The following is a 24,097-nucleotide window of genomic DNA, read 5'->3' on the forward strand; positions in this document are numbered from 1 at the left end:
GTCCAGTTACATGATCCAGCTATTTGTGTTATTGCATTACCCTGGAAACAAGAAATAAATAATAAAATCCATGTGTTGTTGTACATTGTTGTTTTTTGCAGTTAAAAAGTTCTATGCATAGGCTGGGGAGATGGTTCAGTGGGGAGAGTCCTTGCTGTGCATGCTTGAGGACAAAAGTCTAGATCCCCAGAACACACCTAAAAGCTATGTGGGTGTTGGCACCCACATGTGGTCCCAGCAGTGACAAAGCCTCAGTAGGGATGGTGGCCAGTAATGGGGGAAGACACACCAGGTCAACCTCACACCTATACACATGCACCACACACATACAAACATGTACACACACACAGTCTATGTAGATGTCCAGTCTGTCAGCTGTGATCATAAAACCTCTGAACTGCTTCATATGAACTTATAAATATGGGACTCCTTGAGCTCACACAAGTGTAATCTCTGCCATTAGGAAATAAATATGTTAAATCACACAGGCTTGTAATCCCAGCTCAGCCACTTAGCAGGTGGAGGCAGGAGGGTTGTGAGTTCACAACTAGCCTGGGTAACAGAGTGAGACTTGTTCTCCAGGTTTGAGGCTAGCCTGCTCTACAGAGTGAGTTCCAGGACACAGAAAACCCAAGAGAGAGACCCTAGGCTCAAAAAATAAAAGTAAAAAATAAAAATCAAAAAGGCTGGTCAGGTGTGGTACAACACTCAGGAGACAGAGCTCTGTAGTTCGAAGACAGTCTGTCTGGTCTATATATTGAGTAACAGGCCAGCTAGAGCTATATAGTGATAATCTGCCTTTAAAAAAAATAAAAGTCGTGGGTTGGTTAGGGAGGGCAGCTGGAAAAAATGGTTCAGTGTGGATAAAGAGCTTGCCACACAAGTATAAGGATCTGAGTTTGAGTCACCAGAACCCACCTAAAGCTGAATACAGTAGAGTGTGCTTGTAATCCCAGCACTCCTATGAGCATATGAGAGGCAGAGACAGGAGAATCCCTGAAGATTGTGGGTGAGCTAGCCTGGTGTTCATGGCTGTGAACAAGAGACCCTGTCTCAAATAAGGTAGAAGATGAGGACTGACACTTTGGGTTGTCCTCTGACCTCCACATGCACACTGCAGCACTCGCACGCCCATACTCACACATATGAACATACACACACATCATGTATGTACACACAAAAAATATTTTTGAAAGTGGAAAACAAAAAGGAACTAGGACTAAATGGCACACACCTGTAATGCCAGGTTTAAAGTCAAGGGATAGAGATGTCTGGGTAGTTTAAAGTACTTACTACTCTTCCAGAGGACTTGGAAGATGGAGGCAGGAGGATCGGAGGTCAAGGTCATCCTCAGCTGCTGACTCAGTCTGAAATCAACCTGAAATCATTCACACACACTGTAGCCTGCAGTTGCAATTAGATGCAACAGGCTGTGTGTTATTACAAAGCTGAATATTGTTTGTGGGAATATTGGTTTTAGCCTTTACACAAAAGCCAAAGTTATTGCCTCCAATGTCTACCATTAAACCATGAACATTATTTTCTAATACTTACTTGAAGCTGACTTAGAACAATTACTTCATTACCAATTCCTCATTGAGAAAAAACGTGCCTTGGGTTCTCATCATATCACATGCTTACCAGGAACAGCAGCATACATCTCTAACCTCAGCACTCAGGAAGTAGGAGCAAAAGGACCAGGAGTTTAGCAGTATCTTCAGCTACATATTGAGTGAGTATGGAGTAGGCTTTCCTGTTCCAAAGACCCACAGGAGACCCTCCCTTCACCTCCTTTCCCTCTCTCTTCACTCTCTCTGCCTGCTACCTGAGGATCAGGATATAAAGCTCTCAACTACTTCTCCAGCATCATGCCAGCCTACAAGCCACCATGCTGCCTGCCATGATAATGAACTACACCTCTGAAACTAAGCAAGCCCCCCATTAAATGCTTTCCTTTATAAGAGTTGCCTTGGTTGTGGTGTCTGTTCATCTCAATAAAACAGAGACTAAGACAGCATACTAACAGTTTCTTATTACATCCATATGCCCACTCTCAATGTAATTGCTATGCAATTAGATAACATAAATCCTTCAGTACTCTTCAGAGCTGTCCACCAATAGTGTGATTGTTCCTTGTACAAGTCTTTCCCCTGCAGATGCTTTTTCCTTAGCTCCTGGACACCTGCCACTAAGCTCCACATTTGTCTTCTCTAAATTCAGCATCTCTTGGAGAGCTAATCAGCATGGAACCCAGCAAGATAACAAGATAACAGGAGTCATGCCCAAGTACCTCCATCACCCCTAGTGATAGGTTCTCCTCCTCTATGTACCCTTGCCTTTCATTGTCCAATGTCTTAAGTCTTCCTTTTATTGGAAGTTGACATTTTCCTTAAGGTACTGGAGACTGAAACCAGGATCTTGCACTTGCTAGGCAATAACTCTACCACTGAGGTACATACTCAGCCCTTGGCTGATAAAATCAACTTCCATCTTTTCCTGAACCCAGAGAAGCAGTAGCAAGCAGGAATGCTCCAGGCAAGCTCTGAGTCCCTGGAGGACAGGGAAAGCTGAGCCCACAATGCTGAGTTTATACTTTGTGAAGTCATCAATCATGTCATGTCATACTGGAATCAGCAGTGTTGAGCTGCTGGCGTGACCAATACCTGGAAGAAAACATGTGATACAGAAAAGCATATATGCAGCCAGTTAAAGAATGTAAACTGGGTGAGGATGTGGCTAAGTGGTAAAGTCTTTTTCTAGACTGCAGGAAGCCCTGGGTTCAGTCCTTAATACTGAAAGGGAAAAAAGAGTAAAACGTGGTAGAAAATATACCTCCTTAAAAACACACATTAATATTCTATATCTACTATGACTTACTCTTCCCCACTGCTGCAGAAGATTCTGCCATGGCATACTGTACTTTATACCAGTCATAAAATGGCATTTAGTTTGCTTCCCATCTCAACAGGTCAAAGCAGTAATGAATACCATATATTTCACAAGTGTATCAAAGATATTTCTAAAAATGAAACTGACTAGTAATAGTGTCCTGTTATCCCTCACTGTCACTTCTTCATTCCTGGATTTCAGCTTTGTTGGAGTGGAATTGGCTTTTAGGTTTCTTGGGGGGTTAGGGTAAGAAACCAATAGATAGCTATTTCAATCTATATATTTAATCAGAGATGTTGGAAAGCTCTTCTGACTGTGCTCAGGGAAAGTTTTTTCTACAGAATAGACTGTAAGGCAGTCTGGCCACCAACCTCCAAAACGTGCCTGTCAAGATGAAGGAGGTAAAATACAAGGTTAGGTCTTGCAACACTGTAATGCCTTGAATACCAAACTGGATAACCAGTTTTCAAGTCCTTTTGTTTTCCTTTACTAACCCTTCTTAAATCATCTCTCCAGCATTTGGGTTTTCCCCGAAACAACACAGAGATATGGATCTGAATACTAGGACAGGATTTAGGAGTTGATCTCTGGAACCAGCAACAGGGACAAGAGGGGTACGGATTGTGTTTTATTTTGTTTTTCAAGAGAGGGATTCACTGTGGAGCAGCTGTGGCTGTGTGCTCTGCCTCCTGAGTATTGGGATTAAAGGCAAGGGCCACCACTGCCTGGCAGGGTATGGATTTTAAAAATGTGCTTTCAATGGATCTCCCTGGGAAGGGGAAATAGACTAGATTCTGCAGGAAGACTGGAAGTGGGTAGGGAGCAAGATGGGTCAGGTGGGGATGGGGTGGAGGGAGAATTCGGGGGAGACAGATGGAATTAGGGGGTGTTTGGGGAGTGGTGTGGAAACCTAGTGAAGTGGGAAATTCCTGGAATCTATGATGGTGACCCTAGTGAGGATGCCTAGTAATGGAGAATGCAGAGTCTGAACTGGCTTGTTTGCTTGCTTGTTTGTTTGTTTGTTTGTTTGTTTTTGTAGCCAGGTGAAGCTTCCAGTGGTGAGACTGAGGTACATTTGGTTGAGTTGTTGGCCTAGGAGGTCCTCTGGAGATCCCTAAACAACCCAGAATGATGCAGGGATGAAAGAGCTCTCTCTCTCTCTCTCTCTCTCTCTCTCTCTCTCTCTCTCTCTCTCTCTCTCTCTCTGAATACTGACAGTGGGGCCCCAATTGCCAAGGACAAGTTCCACTCAGCTTTCTGAATGTAGAGAGGTTAAGCTGGTCCAAGCTTGGAGCCTTCACCCCTACATTCTAGTCTTTGGCATGGAAAGGTACTCTGCAGGCTATGGAAGGAAAAATGTAGACATCAACCCAGCCACAAAACCACCTACAATCTGTCCTGCCTGCAAGATGTGCTGAGGTAATGGTGGCTCAGAACTTGTAGGAGTGGCCAACCAATGTCTGATTTAACTTGAGGCCCACTCCACAAGAGGGAGCCCATGCCCTACACTGCCTAGATGGCCAGAAACCAGATATCCCAGTGACCTGGGGTAGAACCAAATACAATTGATTGAAAAAGAAGAAAAATGATTCTTGATATTCTCCTCTACTCATACATAGATCAATACCTTGTGATAGGGGATGTTCTTCTGTATATGTGTTTCTCTTATTGGTTGATGAATAAAACACTGATTGACAAGTAGAGGCAGGAAGATAGGTGGGGCTAGGAGACAAGGTGAATGCTGGGAAAAGGAAGGCAGAGAGAGACCGCAAGGAGATGCTATGTAGAGACCAGGAAGATAGGACATGCTAGGCCTTCTCTAGTAAGATAAGGCCATGTACTAATACATAGATTAGTAGTTATGGGTTAATAATTAAGAGAAAGCTAGCCGTAAGAAGCCCTAGCCATCAGCCACTTTTATAATTAATATAGTGTTCATGTGTTTATTTGGGGCTAATCAGCTAAGGGACCTGGCAGAACAGAAACCTCCATCATCAGCCTTGTCCGGTTGTCATCAGAGGCTCCCTCTGGCAGCACATGGGTGCAGGTGCAGAGACTCACAAACAGACATTATGCAGAGAGTTTTAAATGGAGGTCTCCATCAGGTCCTTCTCAGAGTTCCAGGAACCCTGAAGAAGAGGGTGAGGAAGGAGTCAGGGGATGGAAGACACCAAGAGAACATGGCCCACTGAATCAACTAAGCAGGGCTCACAGAGACTGAAACAGCAAGCACCAGGCCTGCATGGGTCCACACTATATATTAGGAGAGAGCCCATGAGTTTTCCTCTGTCCTCTACATAGGCTTAAAGGCATATGCAGGTATGCAGGTGACCCATACACAAATGACAAAAACAAAAATTGTTATTCTGTGCTTGCTTGTATGTATGTTTGTGTACCAAATGACTGCCTGGTGGATTCAGAAGCCAGTCTCTGCACCTGCACCCTGGAATTAGTTACAGGCATTTATGGGCCACTAGGTGGGTATAGGAAACTGAACCCAGGTCCTGTGCAAGAGCAGCAAGTGTTCTTAACCATTGGAAAATCTCTCCAGTCTCATTTTTTTTTAAGAATATAATATTCTCAGAAATGTTTCTGCTGTCACAAACTATTACACAGCCATCAAGCTCACCTGGCTTCTCTCTAGCCTCAGCCAGCGTACATCCCATCACCATTATGCTACGTGCTGTTTGCTCTGCTGCTAAGCTATAGCTGGCACACTATTCTGAGGCGCCTACACCCTGCCTCCACCTCAACCCTGCTAGTATCCAGTTAGCTATGTGCCATTCCCATGAGTCACATATGTTAGGTAGAGTTTGAGGTTCACTGGGTGACATACTGCTACAAGTCAAACACCGGATGATTCAAACTGCATGAATGGGTGTGCATGCTACCTTGTGGATACACAGATAAGCTATCACCTAGGAGATGGGCTTCTGGGCAAATCTGGGGGCGATTATCTGAACTGTGTTGTGGCGGCAAGAAAGGTATACTGGGGATGGTACCTTTCCTTGGATGGGATCAAGTTAAAGAAAGCTGAGCAGTAACAAGTATCTAATATTCTGCTTTCTGATGTCAGTGAATACAACATTACCATCTGCCAAAGCTTCTACAACCTTGACTTCCCCATTATGTCCTTGAAATGTCAGCCAGAATAAACTTCCTTTATTAAATCGCCTTTGCTGAGCTGGAGAGATGGCTCAGAGGTTTAAGAGCACTGACTGTTCTTCTGGGAGTTCAATTCCCAGCACCCACATGGCAGCTCACAACTGTCTGTAACTCCTGTTGCAGATCTGACACACTTACACAGATATACATGCAGGGAAAACACCAATGCACATAAAGTAAAAATAAGTAAATTTTAAAATAAGTAAATTGATTTCACCAGAGAATTTTATCACGGCAATGGGGAAAGAAGCTGAGATGACATTACTAAGGACAAAGCAAGCCTCCATAAGGAAATCTACCCCTGCATCACCGGGGAATCCCCATTCCAAAGGAACCAAGCCCCCCAAAAGTGCAAACACCACAGTAGGTGTCCCAGGCATTTGTGGGCATTGCTATCAAGTTACCTGGAAATGTTAGTAACATTGTTGAACAAACTCCTCTTTGAGTATCAAACCATGTAATAGCAACTTGAATTTTAAGTCAAAGGAAAATAAGTTTGAACTGAAAAAATAAAAACATTACTGTGGGGAAAATGTAATTTTTTTTTCTCTTAGTTTTTCGAGATAGGGTTTCTCTGTGCTGTCCTAACCAGGATTAAAGGTGTGCACCACCATTGCCCAGCAGGAAGTTTTAATCCTGATGGGGAACCGGACACATGTGCATCCATAAGGACCCATTATCCTCTCCAGAGGACCCAGGTGCTCTGCTGGTTATAAATTCCTTGTAGTTCCTTGACCTGTGATTTTTCAGGTAAAAACCTAAGTCAAGAGATCTTTGAGGTTTTCTTTGTTGTTGCTGTTAGGTTTTGTTGTTTGCTTGCTTGCTTGCTTGCTTGTTTGTCTAAAGTGTAGTGACTGCCAGTCAAGCCTCTCCAACAGTGGCAACACAGGCCTGAGCCTTAGAGACTCTTATACAGATGGAGAAAAACATCCCAGAGAAGCTGTGTCCTTTCCCTGGTTTTTTTTTTTTTTTTTCAAAGAGAAGATTCTACTTTTTACAAAGCCTACTGACAAACTCCAGTTCTTCATTTGATGTATCAGAAACCTTTGCAAACCTAAATGTTGTTATGGCTTTTTCATTTTCTTTTCTATAAATTTTTGTTTAAGTTAGAAACAATCGTTTTTTACATACCAATCCCAGTTACCTCTCCCTCCCGTCTCCTCCCATGCCCCGCACCAAACCTCCATCCCACCCTCCATCCACTCACTCCCCAGGGAGGGTGAGGCCTTCCATGAGGGATCATCAAAGTCTGTCACCTCATTTGGGGCAGGGCCTAGGCCCTCCCCCATGTATCTAGGCTGAGAGAGTATCCCTCCATAGGGAATGGACTCCCAAAGTCCATTCATGCACTAGGCATAAATATTGGTTCCACTACCAGAGGCTCCACAGACTGCCCAGGCCTCCCAACTGACAACCACTTTCAGGGGGCCTGGTTCGGTCCTATGCTGGTTCTCCAGCTGTCAGACTGGGGTCCGTGAGTTCCCATTTGCTTAGGTCAGCTGCTTCTGTGAGTTTCCCCAGTATGGTCTTGACCCCTTTGCTCATCTCCCCTCCCTCTCTACAACTGGATTCCAGTAGTTCAGCTTAGTGCTTAGCTGTGAATCTCTGCTTCTGCTCCTGGGTGAAGGCTCTAGGATGGCATATAGGTAGTCATCAATCTCATTGTAAGGGAAGGGCATTTAAGGTAGCCTCTCCACTATTGCTTAGATTCTTAGTTGGTGTCATCCTTGTGGATCCCTGGACATTTCCCTAGTGCCTGATTTCTCTTTAAACCTATAATGGCTCCCTCTATTAAGGTATCTCTTTTCTTGCTCTCCTTCTCTATTCTTCCCAGACTCAATCTTCCTGATCCCTCATGTTCTCCTCCCCCCAACCCCCAATCTGCTCAGATCTTGTCCCTTTCCCCTTCTTCAGCTGACCATATGTCTCTCTTAGGATCCTCCTTGTTTCCTAGCTTCTCTGGGGTTGTAGACTGTAAGCTTGGTAATCCTTTACTCTATGTCTAATATCCACTTATGAGTGAGTACATACCATGTTCGTCTTTCTGTGACTGGGTTACCTCACTCAGGATGGTTTCTTCTAGTTCCATCCATTTGCCTGCAAATTTCAAGATTTCGTTTTTTTTTTTTATACTGAGTAAGTACTCCAATTTGTAAATGTATCACATTTTCTTTATCTATTCTTCAGTTGAGTGGCATCTAGGTTGCTTCCAGGTTCTGGCTATTACAAATAATGCTTCATTTTCTTTTAGAAACCTTTCCTGCTCTGACATTGTCCTAAGAGTTATTATCATATTACATTAAAAATTCTCTTTATAAAGAGGAGGAAAGAGATTAATGGACTACATGTGACATGAAAGCACAACTATTTGAGAGGGTGAACGGGTGATGGAGATCAGCAAAAAGGGGACAGGGGGAAATGTGGAAAGGGGTAAGACCACAGCATGGCATATATAGAACATTACCCTGAAACCTATTATCCTCTGTAACTAACCTAAGCAACAGAGCTCCACTTCCCACTCTTCTAATTGAGACAATATTACCAGATTCTCCCCCTTACCCTTTCCCAAATATTTTTAAAAATTAATTAGCCAATCCTCTAGTGCAATCTTTAAGCGAGTGGCCCAACTCCAAGACATGCATAGCCACCATTTCTCAGTAACCAGTAGCTTTGAGTAGTTTATAAAACATAAATAAATCTTGTTTTCCATTCACACTAATCACATTTTGAATGCTGAACCGATGGCTCCTTCATTGTACAACACAAGTACATCACCATCATCTCCAAGTTTATCGAATGAAGCTATTAGCAATAGCTTCCATTTTGTTTTTAAAATACTTATTATTTATTTGAGTATGGCAACCATACCAAAGCACATGAATGGTCAGAAGATAATTTCAGAGTTGGTTGTCATTTCTGCTGCTCTGCATACTCCAGGCTAGATGGCTTGTGAGCTCTGTCTCTGCTTCCTGTCTACACACTGAAGTGTGCTGAGACTGCAGACCTACCTTGTCTTAAAAGCATGAGTTCCATTAACTGGGCATATAGGAAGCAGAGGCAGGTGGATCCCTAAATCCGAGGCCAGCCTGGTCTATATAGAGTTCCAGGACAGCCAGACAGAAAAACCTTGTCTTGCACTGGAATTACAAATGTGCACCTCTACACTTGGTTTGTGCAGCTGGGGATAAACCAGGGCTTTGTGCATGCTAAGCTCAACCGAGTTACATCCCCAACCCAATATCAAGTTCCTTTTTTAAGCACTTAGTTCAGACACAGTAGTCTTTCTCATCACAGAATACTAAGACACGCTTTACCTCAATACTGGAGAGAGAAAAATCAAAGTTCTCTAAGAAAATGTACCTAAAATCATCCTTTAAAGGTCAATATTGGGGCTGGTGACATGATTCAACAGGCAGGACTCTTGCTGCCAAGCCTGGCAACCCATCCCTGTGACCCAAAAGGTGGAAGAACTGACTCTCTCACAAGTTGACCTCTGGCATTCACACACACAAGTAAGGATGATAAAAATAAAGGTCGGTAATGTTCTTTGTTGTCAAGTTACATAGAAATACTTACCCGTCAGAACATATTCTAACCCTATGCTCCTTGCTTTCCTAGCAATGCCTCTTGTCCTTTGGTATTTACACACTGTGCATATAGTTTCCAAACTTCAGCTACCCTTGTGTTTCTCGCTGCACTTGCACCTCTCACCACTTTGCTTCTGAGGACTATCCCTACCAACCACCCTCTACCTATTGCTTGGAACATTCAAAAAGAATATGACTATACCAGTTAGACAAGCCTTTACCTGGCTAATCAAATTCACTCGGGGAAGCTTTAGGAAAGTAGACGCTTCACTCAAAAAATACTACTTAGTAAGAATATGCAAACATGAAAATCAACAGTGCTCACAATGATCCTGAAAATCAGATCAACAGACATTCAGCTCCTAATAAAAGTCATTTCCCACTTATACAACAGTGAAATAATAAAATACTATAGAAACAGACACATTTTCTACAAACTGGATACACTGAATTTTCCACAATAGACCATGTTCAATAAGAAATTGAAGTTTATTTAATATACACAAGTCACATCTTGACACTGAGAAAATGAAAATGCTATTTACATAAAACAGATTAAAAATACATACTATCTGTATTTTAATGTGGTAATAGCCCCTAGGATTCAAACCTGGATTCCAGCACTTGCATCTTGTAGTTAATTTACCAGGAGCTGTAGTGCAGGGCAAAGTTGGCAGTGTACCTCACACTTCATGTACATGGTTTGGCATCAGTGGAGGAAGACACAGTCTCTTCAGCACATGTGCTAGTTTCTGAGTCTTCCACTTCAGAATCCTCAACAGTTTCCAATTCGGAATCAAATTCCTGACTATCCGGTGATTCGAAGCTATCCAGAGGTTCATGACTCAGCCTCTATTAAGGAACAAATCAGCAATTTATTGTAAAGATCTTGAAACTGAAATCCACTATTAATCAGTACACTGATAAGGCAACACACCAATGTTATAATACCCCCAATAAATCATTTACACTGTTCTATCAAAGTCTATTCAGTGCTACATCATATTTCAGCCAAATCCAGTTAGTAATTTGCCAGGTTTTTTTAATGCCCTGACTGAGCTGCTTGCAAAGCACAACTTAAATTGGTACTTCTAGGAAACCACAGACCATGAGTTCTTACTCTCCAGCCAGCTGGGGACCACATGTTAAAAGCCAACAGAGAGGGCTAGTTAAGTACTTCAAACTTTGTCATGGCATGGCTGGAGAGATGCCTCAGTGGTTAAGGGCCTGCACTGTTCCTCCAGAGGACCAGAGTTCTATTCCTAGCACCCACGCCAGGTGCCTGTAACTCTAGCTCCAGGCCATACTTACACATAATTAAAAATAGTAAAACAACATTGTCATGGCTCTAAAATGTTAAGGGAGCAATTTAATGTGAGACAGTTTGATGTGAAAAGGTTTCCTCCCATTAGTAAAATGGATTTGCTTTGTAAATATAAAAAAGGCTGAAAGCATTTATCAAGCCAAGCCTGATAGTCACAAAAATCAAGCTGACTTTTAGAAACACATACTACCCAAGTTTAAAAAGTCAGATAAGACTATTTGTTTTGTAAATGATAGCTGATAACATGCTTACAAAACTAGAATCTAGAAATGTGTCAACCATGGGATGGAGTAACTTTTCTCATCTTTTTCAGATGTGCACTTATTACTACCATTTTATAGGTAAGGAAAATAAAACCCTGACAGGATTAATAAGCTACTCTATCTAAGAAACTCAATGGTGCTGGGAATCTCATTACAGAGCTGAATACTCTCTGACCACAACACTGCCTCGATGACTCTGAACCTAATGAATATGGAATTACCTACCTCAATTACCTCTGCCATGTACTGTACGTGTTCTGCTACTTCTGCCAATTCCTTATTCTCCTTTTTCAGGCGGGCAATTTCACTGTCCTTCTGTTCAATTTCTTTATGAAGCTATATAACAAAAATAGAGTTCAGTATTCCATAAATCTGCTCTGAATTTGCCAAGCAGATCATTGACAAACCCATGCAGTAACTAACACAGCAGGATCATTTTGCTCATATAGTCAAACTTCCATTAGACCAACAATCAAGCTAGTCTACACCAGTCCAACTATGCTGAAGCGAGAAGGAACACCAGTAGAACCCTCTAAATAGTAAGAATTCAATACATACTTTCTCGTTTTCTTTAAGTGCTTCATAGAGAGCTTTCCTCCGTTTTTCTGCCACTTCTTTCCAATACTGAGAAGATGGGTTTTCTGGAATAAATCAGTGTTTTACATAACTTTAAATAAAAATCAGTGCTAAAACCCTGTCTGAGACCAGCCTAGACTGCATAACAAGTCCTTATTTCAAAAACACAAAATTTTTGCTATAAAAACCTCAGCAATTTATTTTTTTTTAAGATTTATTTATTTATTTATCATGTATACAGTGCATGCCAGAAGAGGGCACCAGACCACATTACAGGTGGTTGTGAGCCACCATGTGGTTGCTGGGAATTGAACCCAGAACCTCTGGAAGAACAGTCAGTGCTCTTAACCCCTGAGCCATCTCTCCAGCCCCAGTAATTTATTTCTATTGAAAATTTTTCAATCTACTTTTTATTTTTTTCCCAACATATCAAAGTTCTCAATCCTTAAAAATAATTGCAACAGAAGGAAAATAAGTGCATATGTATTTCCTATACAGTTTAACATTTTACAAGATTTGTTTTGGGCTTATGCATTTTTATTTGACCTTTATGGGGGACAGGGACTCTACAACCATTGAGATATATATATATATATGCACTCTCAGCCCAAATATTGTTACTTTTGAGAAGTCTGGACTAGTTAATTTGCATATAGTTCTTAATTTTGAATTTACTTCAAACTCAACATTTTTGGCAGGAATATTGCATAAATGCATTGTGTCTTCAGGGATTTTATCAGGCAGTACACACCAATCTGTTACAATATTGAATATAAAATTTGATCATTTGATTTGGCTGCCATATGCTAAATTTCTCCCTTGTAAAGATTGATTTCCTTGGTAAATAATAAGAGATCTAGGGAGTAAAATTTGAGTTTGTTAATATGTTCCCCAACCAATTTTAACTGTATTGGTGATTCTTGCCTAAATTTTCTATAATATAGAGTAGATGTGATTTTTTTTTTTTTTTTTTTTTGTGACAAAGGTTTCTCTGGGCTTCGGAGGCTGTCCTGGAACTAGCTCTTATAGGCCAGGCTGGTCTCGAACTCACAGTGATCCACCTGCCTCTGCCTCCCGAGTGCTGGGATCAAAGGTGTGTGCCACCAACACCTGGCTGTGGATGTGATTTTGAAAGCAATTCTCCCTATTCCATTTTCTCTTAATTTATCATTACAGGTTCATTACTATACCAAAAGTAATTCTATGTCTTCTCATGGTTTTTATTTTGAGACATGTGTCCCAGTCTGGCCTTGAACTTGACAAACAGTTGAGAATAACTTTGGAGTGACCCTCCTACCTTTACCTTCGTTTTTTTTTTTTTTTTTTTTTTTTTTTTTGAGACAGGGTTTCTCTGTGGCTTTGGAGGCTGTCCTGGAACTAGCTCTTGTAGACCAGGCTGGTCTCGAACTCACAGAGATTTGCCTGCCTCTGCCTCCCGAGTGCTGGGACTAATGGCGTGTGCTACCACCACCCGGCTTACCTTTACCTCTGAAGAACATGCATTACAAGTGTGTGCCACCCTTCCCGGCTTTATGAGTAGCCATTCTTGCCACTATTCATTTTGATGCTGAAATTTCCCCACATTTAATCAGTGTGAATCTCCTCAAATAGAGTCTGTCCCTTAATCATGTCCAATACTTTTTGCTTATTTTCTGATATGAGACATGAGGATCACTCTGTAGTATACTGGACACTGGAATGCTGGAGTCAGCCATTTCCTCAAAAGCTTCAGTGCAGAACAGTGTTTACATACCAAGAACTGGATATCTGCTGTGCTTCTTGCTTTTGATGGAGGGCTTTTTAATAATCAATTTATACTAATTAATACTCTCAACCAATTCAACAATCCATTCTTTCCTTCTCCGTTCCACATTTGTACATCCATTCACCCTGTTAAGAACTTGCCTCCCAACACCAACATATTACTCATTTGCTCCATCCTAAAATATATAAAAAGATTTTTCTTTTCACAAGTACACCAATGTACTACCAACAACAGATTTAACAAAATTCGGGTACTCTATGTGGGTTTTTTAATTCTAATGATATATCCCACTGAAGTCTCAAGTCACAGTTATACTTGTTCTTTCTATGACTAAGAATGTCTAGGATCCCAGCACTCGGGAGGCAGAGGCAGGAGGATCTCTGTGAGTTCAAGGCCAGCCTGGTCTCCAGATCGAGTGCCAGGATAGGCTCCAAAGCTACACAGAGAAACCCTGTCTCAAAAAACCAAAAAAAAAAAAGAATGTCTAGGATCACTGATTGACTGTACGAGTAATATTTCTGACATGTGTATAGAACTAACCTTTAGCTGATTTTAACCTAATCAGGTACAAACATTACAAGTCCTGTTCCATAAACATTACAAAACTGCTGTGATTCTATCCAGTAGACCAACCATTTGCGATTTTGTTCTGTAAAAGTACTTTCTGCTTCTAAACTTCCTTACAACACTCCAGGCAACTCACAACAAACCCAAACATTCCTGTGACTGTGACCTTGAGCAAGCCAATGAACTTCTCTAGACTCTAATTTCTCATGACCTCTGACCAATACAGAGGAAAAGTCTCCCCATGAGCCAGGTGTGGCAGTTCAAGACTCTTCAGTGAGGCAGGACTGACTGATTTCAAGGCTAGGTTGGAGCTACCTATACAGTGAGTTCTAGGACAGTCTGGGCTACAGAATAAGACCATTTCACAATATAAAACATCATCAGTTTTCTTGTCTGATTTCTACTACTCCACCATTAAAAACTAACACTTACTAAAAGTGTATTTCAGCCGGGAGATGGTGGCACACACTTTAATCCCAGCACTAAGGAGGCAGATCTCTGAGTGCAAGATCAGGTGATCTACAGAGTGAGTTCTAGGACATCTAGGTCTATACAGAGAAACCCTGTCTCCAAAACAACAAAAGTGTATTTCTCATTCACCTTTATCCCCCTTCCCCCAGGGATGCTCCTATTGGTCCTATCACTTTGTGTTCTCTTGGAATATTCAAATACTTTGTTACCACTTTTCTTCTGAAAAGCCCATTTCCAAGTCTTGTAAATCCCAAAGCAATTTACCCTCACAGATACCAATTTAGTCACTGTCCTGTTCTTTAATACTTCACCCTCACTGGGATCTTACCAAACAAATGCTTCCATGTGTCCAAATTTAGAGTATTTGCCTATTTATAATACAAAATTTTAAATTACCAAACAGTAACCCCACCAAATAATCCACCTTCATCAAAATTTAAACTTTCAAGACAAGCCATTTTACTTTTTTCATACCTTTAATCATAAGATCAAATGCTTCCTGGGTGACATCTCCAACATCTTTATTTTCACAAGCTTCTGGACCAGAGCTTGAAGTCTTAGATGTTAACTGGTCATTCCAAAGCTTCCTTTTGGACAAGCCTTTTGGTGACTGTGATGGAAAAGCTTATTTACTTAGATTTGTTGAACAAGAAAGCTACATTGCTCAGTTATTTATGTATTTAAGAACTTTTTTTTTTTTTAAAGTTATACAAATCAAAACTACCAAAATAGGGGCTGGTGAGATGGCTCATCAAATAAAGGTACTTGCTGTCAAGGCTGACAACCTGCATTCAATCCTGGGACCTGTACAGTGACAGAAGCAGATTCCTGAAAGCTGTCCTATGACTTTAATTGTGTACTGTGGCACTTACATGCTCCAAAGTCCATGCAAACACATACACACCCACACACAAAATAAATAGTTATATTGCTTTTCAGATTTTATTTGTAATTACATTTTCATGTCTGTGTATGGGTTTATGGATTTGAGTGCATTCCTTGGCCAGAAAAAGAGTGTCCCTTTAAGTAAGAGCTACAGGTATTTGTGAGCTGCCTGACATGGGTACTGGGAACTGAACTCAGGTCTTCTGGAAGAGTGGTATGTGCTCTTAGCCCCAGAGCTATCTCTTCAGCCCATAAATGTAATTAAGTTTAGCTACAACTAAAACAAATTAGTATTTAAAAAAATCTGGGAAATGTTTAATGCTGACTGACCATCACCCATTCTAGGCTAGCCCTGCACACATACCTCATTTTCTCTGCCAACAAGAGATCCAGTTGCAGAGGGTTGAATCATCTTCAGCGTTCTCCTTGGGACAGGACTGTTCTAAAAGTCAAGAGATTCATTATCTAATTACTACATATGATTACTTTCAAAGTTTCTAAATAGTTTGTCTTACTATAGTTTGAGAGTTAAAAAAAAAAAAAAAAAAACTAAGAACACAAGATTTGGCCTGATATTTATCTTAAGATGCTGTATCAGAATAAGATGTCTTAATCAACTAGCAAACTTATTTCCCAAGATTATAATAAATTTTGAAGAAATCATTAAGAATGAGTGGGCCATACCACCCAACCCAGACACACACAGTAACTTTTCTCGAATTCTAGTACATATTCTTGCTGTAATCATTGTCAACCCATCTCATTTAGTTAAAACACACATAACACACTTTCTATGGTGGCACTGATAGTTCAAATGATGTATGACAAATTTTCAATTAAAAAATGACTAACTCTAGGGCTGGAGAGATGGCTCAGCCGTTAAAAGGCTAGGCTCACAACCAAAAAATGACTAACTCTATTCTTTAAAAAAAAAAAAAAAAATCTTCCAAACTGGGAACTTACACTCTACTTACAAAAAAGGTAAACACGGAGAGAAAAGGCTAGTTACTCCACAAAATATTTTCCTCTAGTCAAAAAGACTCATTTCAGAAGTCTAAATATTCCCAAACATTATGGGCATTTGTGAAAACAAAAACCTGCTGGTTGGTTTTTGTCAAAAGCCAGGACATATCTGGTAAGAGGTAATCTCAGCTGATCAAAGAATGACCTATAGACAAGCATGGGAGCATTTCTAGGTTGAAGACTCAGCTGCTGCCAGTGTCATCCCTGGGCGGGTGTACTGTGGTACATAAGAAAGCAAACTGAGCAAGCAAGCAGGTAAGGAGCATTCCTCCATGGCCTACGCTTCAGTTCCTGCCTCCTGCCTTTCGTTCCCTCCTGATCTCCCTCAGTGTTGGACTGTCACCAGCAAGCTGGGAGCTCAAATAAACTTTCTCCACTCCAGGTTGATTTTGGTCATAGTGGTTTTTGTTGTTGTTGTTTTGGTTTTTTTGAGACAGGGTTTCTCTGTGTAGCCCTGGATGTCCTTGAACTCTATAGACCAGGCTGGCCTCCAATTCAGAGATCTGCCCTCCTCTGCCTCCTCAGTGCTGGCATTAAAGATGTGCACTACCACCATCTGGCTTGGTTATGGTGTTTTGTCACAGAAATACAAACCCTAATACAGAAATATTTACTTATATGCACACACACACACACACACACACACACACACACACACATAAATCAGAGGACAACTTGCAAGTCTGTTCTCTCCTTTCACCATATGTATTCCACAGATTCGACTCAAGTCATCAAGCTTGGCTACAGCATCTCACAGGCCCAGGAATATAATTTTTACTTATTTATTTATTAAAGACAGGGTCTTTCTATATAGCCCTGGCTGGCCTTGAACTCACAGAGATTCACCTGCTTCTACCTCCCAAGTGCTGGAACTAAAGACTTGTACTACTACTCGTAGCGCCAGAAATATAATTTTTAGGAACACATTGTAGGTAGAAGCAATTGCATGTGTATGTAATGGATAGCCCCTCCTCAACTATCACCTGACAACAGACGTAGTTTTGCTACAAGTCCATTCACTAGGACACTGATAAAATGTCTGCTTTAAATAAATTAAAACACTCTGGCCCACGTGGTAGCACAAACCTGTAATCCCAGCACTTGGTAGACAGAGGCAGGTGGAGCTCTCTGAGTTCAAGTCTAGCCTGAGGTCTACTTAGTGTGTCACACTAGCCAGGGCCCCATATTGAGACCCTACCTCAAAAAAACAAACAAATAAGTGAACAGTAACAATAAAAATAAGTCATCCAGGGTGGCACACTCATTTAATACCAGTACCCAGGGGGCAGAAGCAGATGGATTTCTGAGTTTCAGGCTAGCCAAAACAAATCCCCCAACAAATAACCCTCTAAAATCCTCAAACTACTGTCTTAAAAACAAAAAAGTGTGTCTTCTGTATAATATGCAAACAGCCCCTATATATTTCCTGATTTATAAGTTCTATTAAAAAAAAATCATTAGTTATACTGTCACCATGGGATAGCAAACAATGGTGACTACTCAAACAAGGTTAGCAAGAACATGACACCACACCAGTGTGAGAAAGTTACTGTACTTCACATGACAAAGTTCACCTTTCCCACGGTAAAGTTTCTACTGTTGATTAATATCCCACTATTTAACTGAGGGACAAATGCCAACTACCATGAGAACAAATATTATATCAACATTTCAGATATAATTTAGATTACAGATTAATCAAGTCTCTAAACAGAAGAAAATAAAACTAAATGTTTGATCTTCATAATGGTCAAAGAAGCCAACTAAGTTGCTGTCATATGCACACTTAGACCACTTCCAAGATTTACACTTTATACATGTTAGCTTTAGAAAAAAATAACCCAAGGAATGTATACCACTATAACATTTCTTTCTCTATACACATAACAGAATAACAGACTCCAAGTTTCACTCATATATTTAAATCTTAACCTTTTCAGAAAACAATTTCATATTCTGCAAACCCTCTCCTCCAAAATATATGCAAGAGTACACTCAGTTTTCCAAATTCTAATAATGAATCCTGAATTTAAATTCACTCTGGGGGCTGAGGAAATAGTTTCAGTTTGGGGCCAGTCTGGGCCAACCCAGCAAGACCTCACCTCTTTTTTTTTTTTTTTTTAAGTTGTCTCAAAGCCAAACTTTATTTAAATGAGATTCTATTCTTTGGGGGGGGGGTTTCAAGACAGGGTTTCTCTATATTGCTTTGGAGGTTGTCCTTGAACTTGCTCTGTAGACCAGGCTGGCCTCGAACTCACAGAGATCCACCTGCCTCTGCCTCCCAAGTGCTGGGATTAAAGGTGTGCGCCACCAACATACAGCCAAGATTCTATTCTTTAAATATATCTTTTTTCATTTTTTATTGAGCTATATATTTTCCCCCACTTCTGTTCCCTCCTCCCCTCTCCCCTTCTACCCTATCCCCCCCTCCCAATTTACTCAAGTTTTAAGACCTCACCTCGTAATTAAAACAAATCCAAGCACATTTAAGAGGTCCCATTACATACCTTTACATTCTCTCCGGCTCCTTCCTGTTTCTGCTTCATACTGGAATTCATTTCTCAGCTGGAAACACACACACACACAAACAATTTAAAAACAGTATGGTTTGTATCTGAAGGTAGAGTCTGGACTTTGTTTTAATTATTTACACCACAAAAATATTACTACTTTATCATAGAACCACTATCTGATTGAATGACATGGTGCCCTGCACAAAATACAGAAATCTCAAAAGATCCCAGAAAGGGGCACCAGAAAAAGAAAAACAGGCACTTAATCACACTCAGATCTATCCTAAAGAATACCATCCTGCCTGTCATGGTGGCACATGATAATCCTGGAATGCAGTGGCAGAGACAGGAACATATCAAGTTGGAGATCAGCGTAGGCTACACAGCCAAGATCCTGTCTCCAAAAAAAAAATAAAATAAAATAAAATGCCAAGAACCTTGGCTGGGGATGTAGCTTAGTGGGTAGAGTGCATGACTAGCATGCTCAAAGGCTGGGCTCCATTCCTAGTACAGCATAAACCAGGCCTAGTGGCACAAGCGGTTGGGAAGCAGGAGAAACAGAATTCAAGGATATTCTCAGCTACATAGCAAACTTAAAACCGATACCCCTCTTACTTACATGTAATTAATAATTTGCATTGTGTTCTAGCACCCACACACAGTGTGGAGTTCTGCTATTTTCTACTCTATTTCATGTTAATAATATCGGAAACCCACTCGAAGGAATCTAGATGTTTCTTCTTTTCTGTTGAGACAGCTAAATAGGCAAAGCTGACCTAGAACCCCTGAACCTCCGGCCTCAGCCTCCTGAGTGCTTAAGATTGAGCGCTACCACGCCCAAGCTTCGGGCAATATTTCCCAAAATGCAGGTAATGGCCCAAGATCCTGTTATCATTCATTAGTCCGGAGGAGAGGACAGGGTCCGAGGAGAACCCACTGTCACCTACACCGGCATCAGTGGAATAGGAGACGCAGAATTCAATGCCCTTGTACCAGGAGCAGCATTTGCAGATGCCTGTGAGCTGTGGCCGGAGGGACCCAGCTCAGGCCCCAGTCACGCTCTTCCTGAGACTCAGCGGTCGCACACCTTCCCGGGCGAGCCAGCCCCGCCCAACGCGGCGTGCGCCAGCCAATAGGAAGCGCGAACGCCAGAGCGCGCCAAAACCGACCCCACCAATGGCGCAGTCCCTCATATCAGCTCCCCCAGCTTTGCCTAGCTGCGGAGCCGACACTAGGGGCCGAAACTCCGGTCTCTTCAAGCCGTCCCCTGTCCTGAACAGTTCCCCGCGGCTGTCAAGGCAGACCTAGCTTCGGGCTGAACGGGAGACACCGCTCCCGCGGTTGCGCTCACCCCGCCCCCGCGCCCTCGTACTCACCGACTACGGTGCTCCGTCCCCAGCGAGCCTAAGAGCGGGACGAACCCCTGGCAGCACGCCGGAGCCTACGGTGCCGGAACGACCCGAACCTGCGGACTGACCGGCCGACCGGGTAGCTGACGTATGGTGGGCGGGGCCTCGGCATCCAGCCAATCGCCTCTTGCCGCCGCCCACCGCGCCCGTGGACTCCGTGCGCCTGCGCAGTTGGCCACAGCTCCCGCAGTCTTGGGAGTTTTTCTTGGTTTAGGATTCTGTGCCTTCTGACCCTGTGTCGGAAGCTCAAAGCTTCAGTACTCTCCAGGTGTTGTCCTAGAGAGGACAAAGGACCTACTCACACTAGCAGCAAACGCGGAATGTAATATACATTTTTATAGGTATTTTATATATTTGTGTATTGGTTGTGGGGGTATTTAGTTTGTTTGGTTTGGTTTTTCGAGACAGGGTTTCTCTGTGGCTTTGGAAGCTATCCTGGAACTCGCTCGGTAGACCAAACCGGCCTTGAACTCACAGAGATCCTCCTGCCTCTGCCTCCAGAATGCTGGGATTAAAGGCGTGCACCACACCGCCCTGCTGCTAAAAGAAATTTTTCCTAAAGAATGTAATATGAATCTGAGGGCGTGATAGCTACCTGTAATCCCAATACTAGGGAGGCTGAGGCAGGAGGATCTCAGATTTGAAGTCAGCTTCAGATATGAAGGGAGACCCTATTTCAAAATGCCAGAAAGGAGACTCTAAAAGGACTAAGGAGATGGTTCAGCAGGTGAGTGCTTACTACCGAGACTGACCATGCGAGTTCCATCCCCAGGACCCACATGGTAAGAGAGAACTGACTCTTGCAGGTTGTCCTCTGATCTACACACACACACAAATAGGTGAATGTAAAAAAGAACAGAAAAGACATAAGGAACAGCTTCTACCCCTTCCACCTAAATGGTCTGAGATCCAGACCTTGGAGAAACTGCATACCCTGTGGGACTCCACCCAGGGAACTTTCTGGAAGAATAATAGACTGTAGAACTTGACAGTAACCTTTCAGGGTACCAGAGAAAGCTCTTCACAATGAGAATCTCAGAAGAAGCATTCTACAAACCTGCCCAGGGATTGGGTTGCCAGGAGCTGCTGGCTGCTGTAGCTGCTATACTGGTGTCAATCAATTGTGGTCCTTGTGCTCCACCAGGACAGAAAACAAAGAAGTTCTTTGGGTTCCAAGCTCTGGCAGCTTTTGTTTCCCTCAGTGCTTTGTAGCAGTTGAGCAGGGGGTGGCACAGCAGCAAGTGATAACCTATAGAGCTGCAGTTCCTACACAGACCTCAGGATCCAGAGCCTTTACCCTACAGGCACTACAGCTCTTGTGAGTTTAGGAAACTCAGTTGTAGCTGGCCTTACAGTTTCCATTTAGGACCATGTTTGGGGAGTCCTTAGTGATCAAATCTGGCCAATGTTAACAGCTGTTAGTCCAGGATCTGAAGCAGGAGAATCACTGCAAGTTCATGTCCTGGCTATCCACATATCAAGCATGTTAACACACATCTTTAATCTCAGCATTCAAGATGGTGGCAGACTGATCTCTGTGAGTTCGGGGACAGCCAGGGCTATGTGGAGACACCCTATCTCAAAGAAACAAACAAAAAGCCAGCTGCAGCTTGAGGAGCTGGAACTATTAGCTGTGAAGATGGTCATGTTGCTGTCTCCAGGCTTCAGTGGAGCTTGTGCTAGTATAAGAGCACTAGCTGTTTGAGTGACAGGCCTTTTGCTGAAATTGGCTTGGGTAGCAAGAGAGATACCAATAGCTGCCAATTAAGAAAGCAAGTTGCTCTGCCCTCCAACATTTTTGTTTGTTTATTTAGAGAAACATGAACATAAGGAATGTGTACAATGAGATCTTAAGGAGCTGTCATGAACACTACCAATGACTATAACCGATTTGGTGGTGGGTGAGTTACTAGAACTCCAGGCAAATGCTCAACCAGTGAGCTACATCTCCAGCCCAATGGGACTGTATATCTGTGTCTGTCCGTCTGCCCCTTGCTATGTAACTTGTAATCTTCCTACTCAGCCTCTTGAGTGCTACCATTACAGGTAGGCATCACCACATCAGGCCCAGTTTCAACAGTGTTTTGCCAGTGCTCACCACCTACCCAGTGCCCAAGGAGAGGAGAGTCCCTGGCATAGGTCACAGCTGTGGAAGCCTGGTGCATTTCAGAAGCAGGGAGCCAACCCCATCTGTTCCTGAATTGTCTCAGCTCTGCCCTCTACTGGCAAAATGTCACACTAGCAGCAAAGGGGGAAAAAGTTGAGAGCCATTTCTTTCTTTTTTAATTTGGTGCTCTCTCTCTCTCTCTCTCTCTCTCTCTCTCTCTCTCTCTCTCTCCCTCCCTCCCTCCCTCTCTCTCTCTCCCTCTTTCTCTTCCTCCTCTCTCTCCTTCCCTCCCCCCTCCTTCTTGGATGAGGCTGCCCTTTCCTTCTGTCTTGTGATTTCAGGACTCAAACTCAGGTGGTGAGATTTGGCAGTGAGTCCCGCCCAAACCATTTTTTAAAGACCAGCCCAAACTAAGGGCTTTGTAGCTGAAAAGCACAGATAGATCATGTAGCAGAGCTGTGACTGTTCCCTAGGTTCATTTTTATTCCTTTTCTTTTTCAATTTCGGTTTTTAGAGATAGGGCCTTGCTATATAGCCCCAGGTTGACCTCCAACTCTTGATCTGCCAGTCCCGGCCACCTGAGTGCTGGAATCATTGTCCCTCACCTACACACCTAGCCAGCTTTGGATTGATTACTTGTATTTTCTTGCACAAGTTTGTTAATCACTTCATTTTAATTTTCTCTCCAAAATGAAAATGAACAAAGTATCAATAAAGTTTTTAAAAATGCAAATGTTGACAGAGAGATGACTCAGGGTTAAGAACACTTCCAGAGGACGTGAGTTCTACTCCTGGCACCCACATAACAGCTCACAATTGTCTGTCACTCCAGCTCCAGGGGAAATGACACCCTCTTCTGCCCTCTGTAGACACTGTACATACTTCATGCAGAAACATACCCATACACATAAAATGAAAACAAATCTCAAAAAATTAAAAGTGCAAATGTCCTTTAAACATAGGAAATAGTATCTATGGTGGTTTGAATGTAATTGGCTCCCGTAAGCTCATAGGGAGTCGCACTATTAGGAAGTGTAGCTTTGTTGGAGTAGGTGTGACCTTGTTGGATGAAGTGTGTCATTGCGAAGATGAACTTTGAGGACTCATATGCTCAAGCCATGCCCAGTGTCTCAGTTCACTTCCTGTTGCCTTTAGATCAAAGATGTAGAATTCTCAGCTCCTCCTGCATGTCTGCCCGAATGCCACCATGTCCCACCATAATAATGAACTGAACCTCTGAAACTAAGTGAGCCAACCCAGTTAAATGCTTTCCTTCATAAGAGTGGCTGTGGTTATGGTGTCTATTCACAGTAATTGAAACACTAACAGTATCCTACATCATTTAAGAAAGAAAATTAGGAGCTTGGCATGGTGGTATAGATCTTTGATCTTAGCATAGTGGAGGCAAAGCCAGGTAGATCTATTAGTTAGAAGTCAGCCCGAGATCCAGGACAGCTAGGGCTACCCAGAGTGACCTGTCTGGAAAAGGAAAGAAAAACAAAAAAGAAAGACATCAAAAAGCAAGGAAAGAAAGACCCTGTATCAAAGAAAGA

At 42.3% G+C, this 24,097-nt stretch overlaps 1 protein-coding gene across 1 annotated transcript; it reads right to left on the bottom strand.

Annotated features, from left to right (window-relative positions):
• Positions 1-10,331: 10,331 nt before the first annotated feature.
• Positions 10,332-19,073, bottom strand: Gmnn (geminin DNA replication inhibitor). The gene is given in 6 exon segments (NM_001246817.1): positions 10,332-10,493; positions 11,454-11,564; positions 11,787-11,869; positions 15,082-15,217; positions 15,857-15,934; positions 19,023-19,073. Coding segments are annotated over 6 exon segments (621 nt in total).
• Positions 19,074-24,097: the final 5,024 nt, after the last annotated feature.

This window comes from Cricetulus griseus, chromosome 3, assembly GCF_003668045.3.
Source record: "Cricetulus griseus strain 17A/GY chromosome 3, alternate assembly CriGri-PICRH-1.0, whole genome shotgun sequence".
Lineage (NCBI taxonomy): Eukaryota > Metazoa > Chordata > Mammalia > Rodentia > Cricetidae > Cricetulus > Cricetulus griseus.